The 14,507-nt window shown below is 50.3% G+C and overlaps 1 protein-coding gene across 2 annotated transcripts; it reads left to right on the top strand.

Moving 5' to 3' along the window:
• The first annotated feature begins 2,438 nt into the window (after positions 1 to 2,438).
• On the top strand, positions 2,439 to 12,484 carry DCTN6 (dynactin subunit 6). 2 transcript variants are annotated; one of them, XM_039542682.1, is made up of 7 exons: positions 2,439 to 2,586; positions 4,148 to 4,212; positions 5,894 to 5,999; positions 7,503 to 7,591; positions 8,317 to 8,364; positions 11,189 to 11,331; positions 12,199 to 12,484. In XM_039542682.1, exons 1-7 carry the CDS (start codon positions 2,564 to 2,566, stop codon positions 12,295 to 12,297), a joined length of 573 nt encoding a protein of 190 aa, XP_039398616.1. In that variant the 5' UTR covers positions 2,439 to 2,563; the 3' UTR covers positions 12,298 to 12,484. The 2 variants fall into 2 exon arrangements, with proteins under 2 accessions (XP_039398616.1, XP_039398615.1); XM_039542681.1 differs by lacking the exon at positions 2,439 to 2,586 and adding an exon at positions 2,885 to 3,045.
• Positions 12,485 to 14,507: the final 2,023 nt, after the last annotated feature.

The following is a 14,507-nucleotide window of genomic DNA, read 5'->3' as shown; positions in this document are numbered from 1 at the left end:
GCCCCAGCCACCCCTGCCCACAGCCGCCCCCCTGCCCACAGCCAGCCCCAGCCACCCCTGCCCACAGCCACCCGCAGCCAGCCCCTGCCCACAGCCGCTCTCTGCCCGCAGCCAGCCCTTGCCACAGCCACCCCTGCCCCAGCCAGCCCCAGCCAGCCCCTGCCCCTGCTGCCCCCAGCCACCCCTCTGCCCACAGCCGTACTCTGCCCACAGCCACCCTCTGCCCACAGCCACCCCCTGCCCCACCCCTGCCCCTGCCAGCCCCTGCCCCCAGCCGCCCCAGCCAGCCCCTGCCCCAGCCACCCCGTGTGAGTATCTGCGCCTCCCCGCCTTCCCAGCCCCAGTCACCCCAGCCACCCCTGCCCACAGCCACCCGCAGCCAGCCCCTGGCCACAGCCAGCCCCTGCCCCCAGCCAGCCCCTGCCCGCAGCCGCCCCAGCCAGCCCCTGCCCCAGCCACCCCTACCTGCAGCCTGCCCCTGCCCACAGCCGCCCCTGCCCCACCCCTGCCCACAGCCACCCGCAGCCAGCCCCTGCCCACAGCCGCCTCTGCCCCACCCCTGCCCACAGCCACCCGCAGCCCGCCCCTGCCCACAGCCGCCCTCTGCCCGCAGCCAGCCTCTGCCCGCAGCCACCCCCTGCCCGCAGCCACCCCCGGCCCGCAGCCTCCCGCAGCCACCCCCTGCCCACAGCCACCCGCAGCCCGCCCGTCTGCATCACCTGCCCACAGCCAGCCCGTGTCACTCCCTGCCTCCAGCTAGCCCTGCCCCACGCCCGTATCTGCAGCCAGCCCCACATCCACTGGTGCCCTGCAGTTCCCAGGGCAGTAACCCTGCACACCTGCTTCAATGAGCGGGGGGCAGGGAGCAGCTGGGACCCACACATGTGCACACCCTAGAGTGACCAGACAGCAAGTGTGAAAAATCGGGACGGGGGTGAGGGGTAATAGGAGCCTATATAAGAAAAAGGACCCAAAAATTGAGACTGTCCCTGATCACCACCCACACATGTGAAACGGAGCTCATTTCTAGTTCAGCCCCATCTTTTTAAAAAAGAACTTTAGGTAGGGTTAAAATACATCTGTATTTTCCTGGACATGTCAGGCTTTTCGGTTCTTAATCACCTCCTGGGAAAATATGGACGTATGGTAACCCTATTGGTACAAAAAATACATGCTGTCGCACATCCCTTAAATCAGAACTTTTTATAGGGAACCCGTTGTTAAGATTTTGGCAGCTCATCACTGGAAATCCCTTTCTCTCCTCATACACTGTACAGGGAACTGAGCACTTAACTTGGGACTGAGGAGTCTGCTGGGCTGCAGGGTGCTTAGTTAGGTGTTTCTATACACAGCACTGCAACACCTGAGCCCTTGGGGTATGTTTACACTGTGGCTGGGATTGGGTCCTCAGCTCAGCTAGACAGACTCCCACTAGCATGCCAGAAATAGTGGTGTGCAGCAGAGACTTGGCTAGCCACTGACCTCAGACCCAGAGGGCTTGAGAGCCCAAGCTGCCACATCCCCACTATTTTTATCATGCTGGCTTGAGCAGCACTAGCACAAGTCTGTGGGAGGCTGCTGCCAGGTGCAGTATAGACTTACCCTGAATAGCTCCAGCCCCAGTTCCCATTGTCATCCCCCCAGGGACTGTTAGCACAGGATGGTACTGGCTGCAGCGTCCACCTCACCGCTGCTCCTCCTTGGCCAGCCTTGGGAGGAGCAGCCCAGCGCAGTCCTGAGCCATGGGGCTCACGTGGGAATACCCCGTTTGTGAGAAAGGGAGAGGGGCACCGTGGCAGGGACTGGGAAGGATAGAGAGCAGCATGCTGGGCACCCCCACACAGTCCCTCCCTGCCAGGGGCCCCCAACCTGTCCCCCCCGCACAGCCCCTCCCTGCTAGGGACCCCCAGCCTGCCCCCCCCACAGCCCCTTCCTGCTAGGGACCCCCAACCTGCCCCCCCCACACAGCCCCTCCCTGCCAGGGGCCCCCAGCCTGGCCCCCCTGCACAGCCCCTCCCTGCCAGGGGCCCCCAGCCTGGCCCCCTGCACAGCCCCTCCTGCCAGGGGCCCCAGCCTGCCCCCTGCACAGACCCGCCCTGCTAGGGTCCCCCATCCTGGCCCCCCTGCACAGCCCCTCCCTGCTAGGGACCCCCAACCTGGCCCCCCTGCACAGCCCCTCCCTGCTAGGGACCCCCAGCCTGGCCCCTCCCGGGCACCCTGCACAGCCCCTCCCTGCTAGGGAGCCCCAGCCTGGCCCCCCCTTTCGGGCACCCCCACAGCCCCTCCCTGCCGGGGACCCCCAGCCTGGCCCCTCCCGGGCACCGCACGCAGCCCCTCCCCGCCCGGCTACGCGCTAGGCTGGCCCCGCCCCCACACCGCCCAGGGGCGGGACCACGCCCACATCCTTTCTTTCCTGTCCCATCCTATCTGAGCGCGCAGAGCGACCCCCTGAGCCGCCCCGGCCCCGGCCCCTCCCCCGGCCAGGGAGGCCAATCGAGCGCTGACGCCGAGAGTCCCCCCCGCCCGGAGCGCAGGCCGAGCAGTCGCTGGCCGATCGGGGAAGATGGCGGAGAGGACGCAGAGCAGGTGAGGGGGCCGCCGACACCCCGGCCCGGGGCAGCGCTGGAGGCCGCGATCCCTGGCGGGGCGGGGCCGGGCGAGCGGTCACTGGGCAAACACCCGCCGCTGGCCCCAGCTTGGCCCTGCCAGCGTAACGCCCCGCCCCGCTCCCCGGCTACAGCCCCGGCCCCCCTCCCGGGCCGCCCCACCCCGCCGCCCGGCTGCAGCCCCGGCCCCCCTCCCGGGCCGCCCGGCCCCCGGCTACAGCCCCGGCCCCCCTCCCGGGCCGCCCCGCTGCCCGGCTGCAGCCCCGGGTCTCCGCCGGCCTGTGCGGGTCTTCCTTGTATCCGGTGCTGGTGTCCATCATTCAAGAAAGCTGTTCCTCCATTCCGGAGGGTTCAGAGCAGACCCACGCGAATGATTCAGGGACTGGGAAACGTGCCTTGTGATGAAAGATGTTTCCAATGGCTTTGGGGAAAGTTCTCAGTAAGTGGCAGTGCTGGCCCTGTGAGTGAGGGGGGTCTGAAATGCAAGCCGCTCAAAGAGAGGTGGTGTTTGGTTGAAGAAACTCGGGGCTTCGAGCCTTTCCTGTTGATGGAGGAAGAAGCCCCCTAGCCAGGGAGCACCCCATTTGCTTCTCTTTCTCTAAAGAAAGAGCTGTCCCACCCTGCAGTTCCCTTCCCCTGCCAGGTGAAGGGGGGAGGAAAGAGACCCCCCACACTTCACTATCTCTCCCATGTAGGGTGTGGGGAAGAGAGAGAATACACAGCTATTGCATAAAAGCTCTCTTTAAGTGTCCTTAGATATCCATCCTCTAGGAAATTCCATTAGGTTTTCTAAAATTCCAGAGGTTAGCACCTGAACCTCCCACCCCCAACTATATATATAGATACTCTATCTTGGTAGAAATTGGGATGGGGAGTACCAGAGATGTGCCACTGCATGGCCTGACACACTGTGTACATATACTTTTGTTTGGCTGGTCACAGTCCTGCCTGCAGATGTGAACTTGTTTCAGGTCCATTTCTTATCTTGTTCGCTTTCTTTCCTGTCCCATCCTATCTGTGGATACTGAAGTGCTGCATTATCACATAACCTCAAGACCTGAGTCTGATCAATAGTAAATACTACTACTGTCTCCCATGCCACCTCAATGCCGTTCAGTGTCTCCTTTCTTTGTGTGGGAATGAAATGTTCCCTGTAATCACATGACTCAGACTTTTTGGCTCATCTCTGTTTAGTTAGTGCTGCAGAGATGAGAGGAAATGCAAAACAGAGGTGTTCATGAATCTAGAAAGAGTCACTATTTTTATCTTTCGTTTCTTGACAGAGTGATAGATTTTAAAAATTCACATTTAGAGCCCCGAGGATTTTTCTCATTGGTTTATACAGTTATCAGTTGAGATGCTCAAGTGTCTCTTTAAATGTATGTATGATCTTCTGAACTGTGGAGCTCAGTGAAAATGTTGAGAGTAGGTGCAAGTTGGATGGAATCCGTTAGTACAAATCTACCCAGCTTTCTTAGGCTTCTTTCTTGGCCTTAAAAAGCATTGTGTTTATTTCTTTTAATATTAATTTTTGGTTGCAGTGTGAAGATTGCTCCTGGAGCTGTTGTCTGCGTGGAAAGTGAAATCAGGGGAGATGTAACTATCGGTAAGAGAGACTACAATGCTGCTTCTTTTGTCTTGTTCTTCCCCAGGAGCACTACCCTATTGGATTTGAATCCGTACTTCTGAAAACGGAAGGTAGTGTATGGAGCCTCAGTTCTCTGGTAGTCAATAACTACCCAGGATTTAGTGACAGAAGACCATGTGTTTTCCCAGTAAGTTATCTGTGGCATGCTTGCACCTCTGTGGTGGAAATCTAGCCCGAAGTGAAGACTAGTGCAGTAAATTCTGTCTTCGTGTCACTGCTATCAATATTTCCTTTGACACAGTGAAGACCTCACGAGTGGCACATGCAATCTGACTCACTGTGAAATGCATTAGACATTCTGTCACATAGCACCCACTTGCAGTGCCCTCACAGTCTGAGCTATTCAGACCTTTAGACTAGAGGGCAATTTTAAAGAAAAGTGGTAGGTTTCAAACTGGCTCCCCTTTCATACACACGTGCATAACTTACACACAGCCCTATTGAAATCCATTGGACTATTCACATGCATAAATTTACTTATGTAAGCATTTTACAGGAGTGAGAGTTCAATTCTTTCTTTTTTGTTCTTTATATTATGGTACCACAGTTCACACAGTATAATTCCCCACAGAAAGCCTTTGTTTACTGAAAGTTCAGGATGCATGAAGTCTGCCTTTCAAGAACTAGTGGGGTCCTGTTGTGTTTTAAATTGGAAACCCAAGAAATGGTGAATTAAGCTTGCACTGTCAAACAAGAACTCGAACCCTGAACTCTGGCCCTGTCAAGTTGTCAGTCTAACACCTCTTCTTGCAGAGTATCAAAAATGCGCATCACAGAACATTGCTTTTATCATTTGATTCATGTACATACATTTCTAATCTTAAGCCCCCAATCCACCCAGTTTTTCTGCAGGAAGATTCCTGTGCATGTGCAGAACAGCAAGCAGGATCAGTGCCTGGCCTTTGCTTTTCTCGTGTTCTTTAATTTCTGGACTGGGCACATGTATCCTGTATATGGAGACATGTCATCTCTGTGTGTAATGGCCATTGGAATTATAGGGTTCAGTTCTCTATGTATGTCACTTGGCAGGATTAGACCTCTAATACTGTGAGCAGTTACTGCCTTCGGTATGCTTTTTGCCAATCAGAAACTTGGGCAGAGGAAGGACTCTTGTATTTGTCTGACCATAAAGAGTTTCAAATAGCCCACCCACTACCCAGTTCAGGTTGTAGTAGTCTAGCTTTCCTGGGGTCACTGATAAAATGAAACTGTGGCTGGAGATGGTGTGAGCATAGTTATTCAGGCCATAGCTATAGGAGCAGGGCTAAGATTGCTTGGCATTCTTACTTGAGGAGCGCAGCCTGAACTGTTGCTAATATTTAGATTTTGTTTTGAATTCTGACATTCTTGAATGGTTGATACTCATTGTCCAAGGACATACAGGGAGACTGGCAGATCTGGTCCCAGGCCAGTGCCTTAACCACAAGCCCACCCTGCCTCTCAGTTGAGTTAAAATGTATTTTTCCTATGTTTCGGGTAATCATGTCCATGTCCCTTTCCTTTGTTTCTGGAATTCTTGTGATGTTGAAACACACATGACACATCTTCAAATGATTTCCCCGCTTGGGGCCTTCTCTCTGATTTTAGTAACATCAGTTGTTTAGATTCTGCTAGTAACAAGCTTATCTTGTTTCCACAGGACCAAGGACAGTGATTCACCCTAAAGCGCGAATCATTGCAGAAGCAGGACCAATAGTGATTGGTGAAGGCAATCTCATAGAAGAGCAGACATTGATCATAAATGGGTTAGTAAGAATCTTGACAATGCTGTTGAAGGCACAAATATCTCTGTTTAATACCATCACTGGCGGTCTCAGCAGGCGGCTCAGGACTGAAAGAACATAGAAGATAGATTATCTCTTAGCCCTAGAATTTGTCCCTCCGGATTGGGGCAGTGAGAGGGAAGCCTCAGCTGTGGCTCCCTGTGTTGTACCTGTTCTGGGCTAAGCAGAGGACTGGAGTCTTCTGAGCTGTCACTCTAATCTAGTTATCAAAAGTGGGGATGCTTGCCACAGCTGCACGGTATTAGCTGTCTGGAACCGCTTATAATATTTGGGGGCAGGAGAGAGATGGCCCAGGTTTCAATGCAACATTTGTCCCTAAAACTCTCTCAACCCAGTACTGCTATTATTGCACACCCTGGTCTGCCCACCTTCTCAGCCACAAAGTCATGTTTACATGGCCTGAGAGGAAGAGAAACCTTCATCACTGTGTTAGAACCACAAATTATTCCTATTTGTGCTTGTCAAATACATTTGTCACTTTGTCTAGAAAAAAAAATTTGCCTGCAAAATTCTTCCCTCAGCTTCATGATAAAAATGGGAGATACACCGCAAAAACCAGACGGTCAATCCTTTTGAAATAGCTACCTTAAAATGTTGCAGCACGTTCCTTGAGATTTGTCTGGCGTGTAGGTAGGGCCGGGGCTTGAGCAGCTTTTGCCTTCGCTAGGAGGGTGGTGAAGCCTTGGTACGAGTTACCTAGGGAGGTGGTGGAATCTCCTTCCTTAGAGGTTTTTAAGGTCAGGCTTGACAAAGCCCTGGCTGGGATGATTTAGTTGGGGATTGGTCCTGCTTTGAGCAGGGAATTAGACTAGATGACCTCCTGAGGTCCCTTCCAATCCTGATATTCTATGATTCATAGCAGTATGGTGGAGCAGCAGTCACAAAGCTGGGGTCCATAAGTTACTATTGTCTACTTTCTGTTTCCCTCTTAAATGGACTTTCTGAGAAGCAGTATAAGGATGTTATGAATTAGGAAACAGTCCTCTTCATCCCTCTCTGTGTTCTCAGTATTTCATCACTACTGAGATTCAAAAAATTGACTTTGAGTTTGCTGTGTTGAATTTGAGGTTCATCTCAACCCTCACAGCAGGCTTGAGGTCAAGAAAACATTTTACAAAACTTTCAAAGCTCATTAGAAATATTTCCATGGCTATTCAAAGTTCTAAGTTTTCCAGTTCTCCTTCAGACTAACTCCTTCCTCTGCTCTGTTTGTATCTTAAACATTGCAGCATTCAGTGACTGCATGAGACTCCAGAAACTGACTAGCCTCTCTTCATTGTCCAGGCTGGGAGAAATGGATAAGTAAACCAGCAACCTTATATTTAAAATTAAATGAGTAGGATTTAATAATCTAAAATGCGGTAGAGATTCTAGGGAAGGACACTTTTTCCTTTCACTTGATCTCTAAGGTGACACTACCCTTTGAATGTTCAGTTCTAAATGTATTCTTCAATCCTCTTGCAGATATCCTGAAAATATTTCACCAGACATGGAAGAGGTGGAAGCAAAACCAATGGTCATTGGCACCTATAATGTTTTTGAAGTTGGCTGTTGTATCCTTGCTAAGCAGTGATGTAAAACGCAAACTTGAACACGTTAGTATTCGATATTTTCAAAGCACTGTACAAACGTTAACTGTCATACCATTCCTGTGAGGTAGCTAACTTTTATTCCCGTTTTACAGAGGGGAAAAAAGGACACAGAAGAGTTAAGTGACTTGCCCAAGGTAACACAACAAGTCAGTGGGAGAGCAAGGATTAGAATATGGGGCTTTGACGAACCACAAGAAAAACAGATATGTGCACTGGCCACAACCTGCTCTCATTTGCAGCATTGGAGGATCTGGAGACAATTTGTGTTCAGTTAGAAGAGGGCGACTCTTGTGGTTTGAATTTGAAACTGAAGTTAGTCACTTGAAAACACATATCTTTATGTGAAATAACATGGGGGCCTTATAGGTTTCAGGACACAGGAAGCGCAAAATCTTTCTAGATTCAATGCGATAAAAAGGAAAAAGGTGAAATATTAGGCAGCAGTAATTTCCCACACATTGTAACTATAGGCCTTTCTGCGTGTCTTGTTGGAATACTATAGTCACAGCTTCAGTGTCCTGCCTAAGCAATGAAAATCAGTGCAGGACACACGCATAGGTCCATGAGCACTTTCCTTCCTGGGTTGTGGGTTTATGTTTTTGAAGGAGGGGTTATGTGGGTATTTGTTGGTGGGAATTTGAGATATGGGCTTAGAATTATATATTTTCTTTAACTATAACTTGTAGGTTCACAAGCAATGAAAATGGGAGATAACAACGTAATTGAATCAAAAGGTAAGTGTTACTAATTGTGTCTTCATGCTGAAATCATCAAACACTTCTTTGGCAGGTTTGATGCCTGTTACATTATGTTGTGTCTGTTAAAGCCGGGGGTTTATGTACTTGCCTGTTGCGTAAGATCTAGTGCAGGGGTCTCCAACATGCAGCCTGCGGGCCGCATTTATTTCCTGCGGCCCGCCATAGACGCCGACTCCACTAGCAGCCAAGCTCCCCCTCCGAGCGCGCCATGTCTCCCCCTGAGCACGCCACATCCCCGCTCTTCCGCCTACCTCCCAGCGCTTGCCACTGCCAAACAGCTGTTTGGCGGCGCTTAGGACTTTCCAGGAGGGAGAGTGGAGGAGCGGGGATGCGGTGCTCTCAGGGGAAGAGGTGGAGAAGAGGTGGGGCCGGGATTTGGGGAAGGGGTTGGAATGGGGGTGGGGAAGGGGCCTCATGGTCTAGACGAGCAGTCTGAGGTATGAAGTTTAGCATGTGTGATTCTTTGCTGTGAGCAGTTGGGAAGAATGTTTGTTAAAAGTGGCAACATATTTTGTATGAATAGTTACTTTAAGAAGTTCCTGCAGTTACAGCTATGTTGATAGATTGTTAGTGTAGCTCGTCATCAGTGATACCACATAAGAAATAGTTACAGGTGTTTATATTATATTAAAACCCTCTTCGCATTACAGTTTTTAAAAAGTTAATACATTGACTTTTAATAGCATACTGTATTACCCTGAAAGTAGTGGAGAACTTTAAATACCTGGGTAGTGTCATATCCAGTGATCCATCACTGGATAATGAGATCAACGCACAAATATCCAAAGCAAACCGGGCACTTGGTTGTCTGCGTGTCAAAGTTTTAAATCACCACAACATCCGGATGTCAACAAAACTGCTTGTGTACAGAGCTGTTGTTCTTTCATCTCTTTTGTACGGGTGCGAAACATGGACACTATATAGGCGTCACATCAAGCAGCTCGAAGCATTCCACATGCGCTGCCTCCGCAACATCATGAAGATCCGCTGGCAAGACAAAGTGCCCAATCTCGAGGTCCTCGAGAGAGCCCAGATGACAAGCATCGAAATGATGATCATGAAGTCACAGCTACGTTGGACCGGTCATGTCAGCCGCATGGATGCCAACAGAATCCCCCGCCAGCTTCTCTATGGTGAGCTCTCCCAGGGCATCCGGCATATAGGTCGTCCACGGAAACGTTACAAAGACACCATCAAAGCCAATCTGCAGTACAGCAGTATCAAGCCTAGGGACCTTGAGGACGCCGCCAGCGACAGAACACAGTGGCGTGCAACAGGCAGAAATACCTGCATCACCTTTGAGGCAGGCCGCTGCCGGCATCTACAAGAGGCACGTGAACGACGTCACAGGGCATCAGCAGCGCACAACCCACTGACTGCGAACTTCCCATGCACCATCTGCAGCCAAATGTGCACCTCTAGAATGGGCTTGTACAGCCATCAGAGAGCACACCACCATGAGACCAACAACAGATGAGCTGCACAGATTTGTCATCATCGGATCGATGGACTACCAAGAGATTACCCTTCCTTTTTTTTCATTTTTGACTATACTTTTGTATCGTTATATGAAAAGGTTTCAGTGATGCGACCCTCGGGCCAATGTACTGGTCCTCATGTGGCCCTCAGGGTGATCTGAGTTTGAGAGCCCTGATCTAGTGCAGCATCGCTTTGGCATCTGTTAAATGTTCTCTCAGGCCCTGTGTACGACAGGAGGGAAAGGGGCAAAGGGGTGCTTTTTAACATGGTAGCTGGTCAAGGTAAACCCTGGTCAGGAAGCTGACCAAGCAGCATGTGTTAAAACTACAACTGTCTTTTTCTGCACTAGAATTGTAATATGTTGGTGTTAACACCACACCTTTTTTCCCAGTGGACTATCCCCTACCCTTGCAGGGGGGTGGACTACATTATTGAATGGCTTGTGCCATCTCTAACTCCCGTGATTCCAGTCAATTAGCAGCCTTCCCATTTGAAAGCACAGAGCCCAGCAATTTGAAAGCAACGTTTAATTGGCCTTAAAAGTGGTGAAGAGGGACCGAATGCAGCGGTGGCTTCTGTTCCTGCTGCAGAGCTACTGAATTGGGATCAAAAGGGTTTCGAGTGAATTTTCTAATGACTTTGACTTTTGGATGCTAGTCTATGAAAGTTAAACTTCTGTTGCCTGCAGGCTGTTGGAGCACATCTCCTGATAATTGCACAGATATGAAACGGAGATTGGTAACCAAGGGAGACATGGGAGTGAAATGAAGACTAAGTTGGGCTGTGCCCAGGATTGGGAAGGGGCTCAAAGATAGCATGAAGCCAGCTGTGTGGCACTCCCCCTCTTGAGTGCTGCAGTGAGTGCACCTCACAGGATTATTGACTCGCTCCAGAGCAGCTGTGTGCACACTCGGTAACTGTGAATGCAGCTTCCTCCCTGTGAGACTGAAGCAATATACACTAGATGTGATTTGCATGTTGTATAGCGGATCTGTGACAGGGTTGCAGTGCAGGGAAGGTTTTCCTGCACAATCGGATGGGGAAGTGGCTGAGTTGCCTTGAGAGACCAGGGCATGGAAGTGCGAGCACTGTGCAGTTACGTGAAGGGAACAGGGTGGGAGGCAGGTATATTGGAGCAGGCGTGAAGGCTGGTAGAAGTCAGGACAGAGAGGGCTGGGCGAGCGAAAGGAGTGTTTGAGACCAGCATGGCAGTTTGAATGTGTGTGAATATTGCCTGTCCTGGCTCGAGGCACTCTGGTTGCTTTGATTGTCTCTGCCTCCCCTTTCCAGCCACGGCAAGGGTTTTTTCTCTGTTTTGCAGCCGTTGTTGGTCGGAATGTGATTCTGACCAGTGGCTGCGTCATCGGGGCCTGCTGCAACATCAACACAAATGAAGTGATCCCGGAGAACACAGTCATCTATGACGCGAAGTGCCTTCGCCGAGTGCAGACTGAACGGCCACAGGTGGGTATCTTGTACTGCCAGGGCATGCTGTCTGCCGCTCCGCACTGAGCCACGCAGTTCATTTCCGTTCATCTGAAGCAGGCACACTACCCCACGAGAGAGAAGAGCTGCTAAACATGTGATCCAAGACGGGGAAGCAAAGCTGGGAGCCAGATTTGCAGAGCTTTCTTCCAGCAGGAAAACACAGTGTGTCACTCCAAAGAACGGCCCTCCTTAGCAACCCTGCATAGATCCTCTGGGGCAGCAGGCAGGGCAGCCAGTGGCCCCCTTTGAGGTTCACTATCCTGCTCTTCTGGGAGCACATTTAGTCTTGACAGCTTTTTAACCAACTATACTCTGGTCCTTCACTGGGAGCTTCAATTTAATTTCCTTCCATACAGTTGGTTTGCAGTATGTCAGAATTCACTGGGCCAGACATTGAAGGCCTGTCACTTAGGAAATATCTGGAGTGTGTCTCCCCCTAGCTGCCCAATACAGCATAAACATTTGCCTTGTGCACTCAGGTTAAGCTTCTGTGCATCTGCCACTTTACATGCCTGTGTTTAACTGTCCATCCTTTGGTCTCCAAAATTGCAGTGCTGTTACAGTAACCCAAGGGCCTTGGCCCAGGACCTCTCTAAAGCATGTTAGTGACCAGGTGCCTTGGCTATACACAGACTGGTGCCAGTCCCACAGATGGCTCTACACTGTCAGACTCGTGCACTGGGCTGGAGTGCTGTGGCATCAATGGAGTCTGCCCATACAGATCTTGGGGCAGGATTGGGGTCTAAATTAGGTGACTGACTTACAGAGCCAGCTCCACTGTGTTTAACATGCCTTTGTTTCTTACCCCTTGCCAGTGCTTGTCTAATCTGTTGTTCCTTCTAGCCACAAACACTACAGCTGGATTTCTTGATGAAAATCTTGCCAAATTATCATCATCTAAAGAAGACCATGAAGATGACATCTACTCCTGCGAAGAGCTGAGAGTTTTCCCCCCAAGTACCATTCCCTCATCGGCAAAAGGAGTTGATTTGGGAATTGTCCCTCCATTTCTAGCACTCCATACGCACGGGAGGTAGCTGATCTTTCCTCATGTGTTCCATTGGGAGAAAACTTTTTTTTTTGTTTTTTACTATTTATATTTAGTAAAATATCTGGCTCTGAAGTCTGATTGGCGGTTGCCTTGGTTATAATATTGTACACAATTCCTTCTGGATAATGATATCCCCAGTTACTCCTGTGATGGAGGACAGAAATTGTCTTTCAAAGGGGCACAAAAGGGGCAGATGATTAAAAAATATTTCACAGCTTATTTTATGCTATTAATAAAGATGTTACTCTCCCAGCTTTTTCATTTTAATGATCCTATTTCATCTTGGAGACTTTCAGGCACTAGTAACGTCAAAATGACTAGAGGCATCCTGGCCGAGCAGGGAGAGCCAGTAATGCTGGTTCTTATTTACTGGTGTTATGTTAGCACCTCCAGGGGCCCACAGTTTATAATCTAAGTAACGTTTATAGTCTAAATAGATTAACTCCTGTGCTCTTATCTCAGCTCTGACGGTGCCCCCTGGGTGGTGGTAGTGGAAAAGGCACTTAGTTTGCCTAAAGTGACAGAGTCCTGTGGCACCTTATAGACTAGCAGACGTATTGGAGCATGAGCTTTCATGGGTGAATACCCACTTCATCAGACGCAAGTGGTGGAAATTTCCAGAGGCAGGTATAGTGTTTGAGGCAGCTCCTCCATTTATTTACTGTGATGCTGCTCTGACTCTTATGGCCTGGCAGAGCCTCGAGGATGTCTCCTATTCTGGGGGGGGGGGAGGGGGAAGAATGGCTGATGAAAGGTTTTTGCTGTTTGTTTTAAATAGATTTCAGAAATTTAAAAAACATCACTCAATTTTCAGTCTTTCTGAACCAAAACCCCATCACAAATCCTTTCTGATTGACAATTTAATACCTTTCTGTTAACCGGTGTGTTAGAACACTGGAACGAAGTTAGTTCAGGAAACGGTGTATTCGATAATCAAGGAGTTGTTCTGCCACTGTTTCTAAAACAAAAGGAGCCCTGTCCTGTGTGTGTACTGAACCCTGTCAGCACTCACAGGGAGTTGTAGAACAATGGAGGCTTCAGAGGAAGGACCTCAGGAGTGAATATTGAAAAGTGCCCAAAGCCTGGAACAAACCCTTAGCTGAGACCTGTGGCCATTTACCAATCCTTCAACCCAGAATTCATTTTCTGGGTGAAAAGTTGTCTGTATTACAAATATTAGAGAGGGCAAGAGCTGCCTAGGGGAGCTGGACGTTAATTCTAATGGGATTTGTGGGTCTGAGACACTAAATCAGCTCTGAAATTATCAACCTGAATGTTTTAGTGAGTGCCACCGTACAATGATGTTTTGGGGGTGGGTTAAGCATACTAGGAGCTGTAATCCTGTAACTCCATAGGTAAATAATCACACCCCTAACTGCCCTGTTATACCAGTACAACGTTCCAGTGTGGACCCCTCCCAGCAAACCCGCTCATGGTCCAGGGGGGGCTTGCTAAGCTTCCCAAGTGCCATTAAAGCTCGGGGAGGAAGGCAGATGGGGTGAGGAGACCCAAAGTCAGTGTCAGGACACTTCAGATGGGCCAACTCATCAGCAGTTTGCTCCTCCGCTAATCAGCAGCAGAACAGCATTCACTCTTGGCTGCCATGGGGCAGAGGGCTGGGCTGAGAAACCCCTTTCTCATATCCCAGCTGTGCCAGGCAAGTGGATCCCAGCAGCCAGGGTTTTTGGGGAGTTGGCCTAGCCCAGAGATAGTCCTAATGCTGCAGTTCTTCATGTTCCCTTGGCAGGTCACCGCCTCCCACCTCTGTTCCTTGCTAGTATGTCCCATTGTCAGGGCGTGAGGGTGCTGTTGGCTCCAGGTGCGGGAGCTAGCAATGCCATGTGCCTGTGGGTTTCTTGCACTGAGCTCACGTTATTACCCAGCCGTACAACATTGTTCTCCCATGAGCTGTTGCTCACATCTCACCTGCAGACTGCCTTGAGATCAGTGATCCAGGTCTCGTTACCCCAGTCAGTGGTCTCCCTTTCCTAGACAACATCCAGCCCAAAGTTCTTCCCCTCACACGGCATGAGAATGAACGATCCTTGGAGCTGTACCTAGGGAGCAACCGCAGTTGGGGTCCAACTTCTCACCAGGCCCT

The sequence above is a fragment of the Mauremys reevesii genome, linkage group 5 (assembly GCF_016161935.1).
Source record: "Mauremys reevesii isolate NIE-2019 linkage group 5, ASM1616193v1, whole genome shotgun sequence".
NCBI lineage: Eukaryota > Metazoa > Chordata > Testudines > Geoemydidae > Mauremys > Mauremys reevesii.
This window is presented reverse-complemented; position numbering and strand designations above follow the sequence as displayed.

Bases quoted from the DNA above. Each gene is read 5' to 3' on its own strand.
- DCTN6 (XM_039542681.1), top strand. From the start codon at position 3,008: ATGAAAGATGTTTCCAATGGCTTTGGGGAAAGTTCTCA. The intron at 3,046-4,147 runs GTAAGTGGCAGT...TTTTGGTTGCAG, and splicing joins GGCTTTGGGGAAAGTTCTCA to TGTGAAGATTGCTCCTGGAG. The intron at 4,213-5,893 runs GTAAGAGAGACT...TTGTTTCCACAG, and splicing joins CAGGGGAGATGTAACTATCG to GACCAAGGACAGTGATTCAC.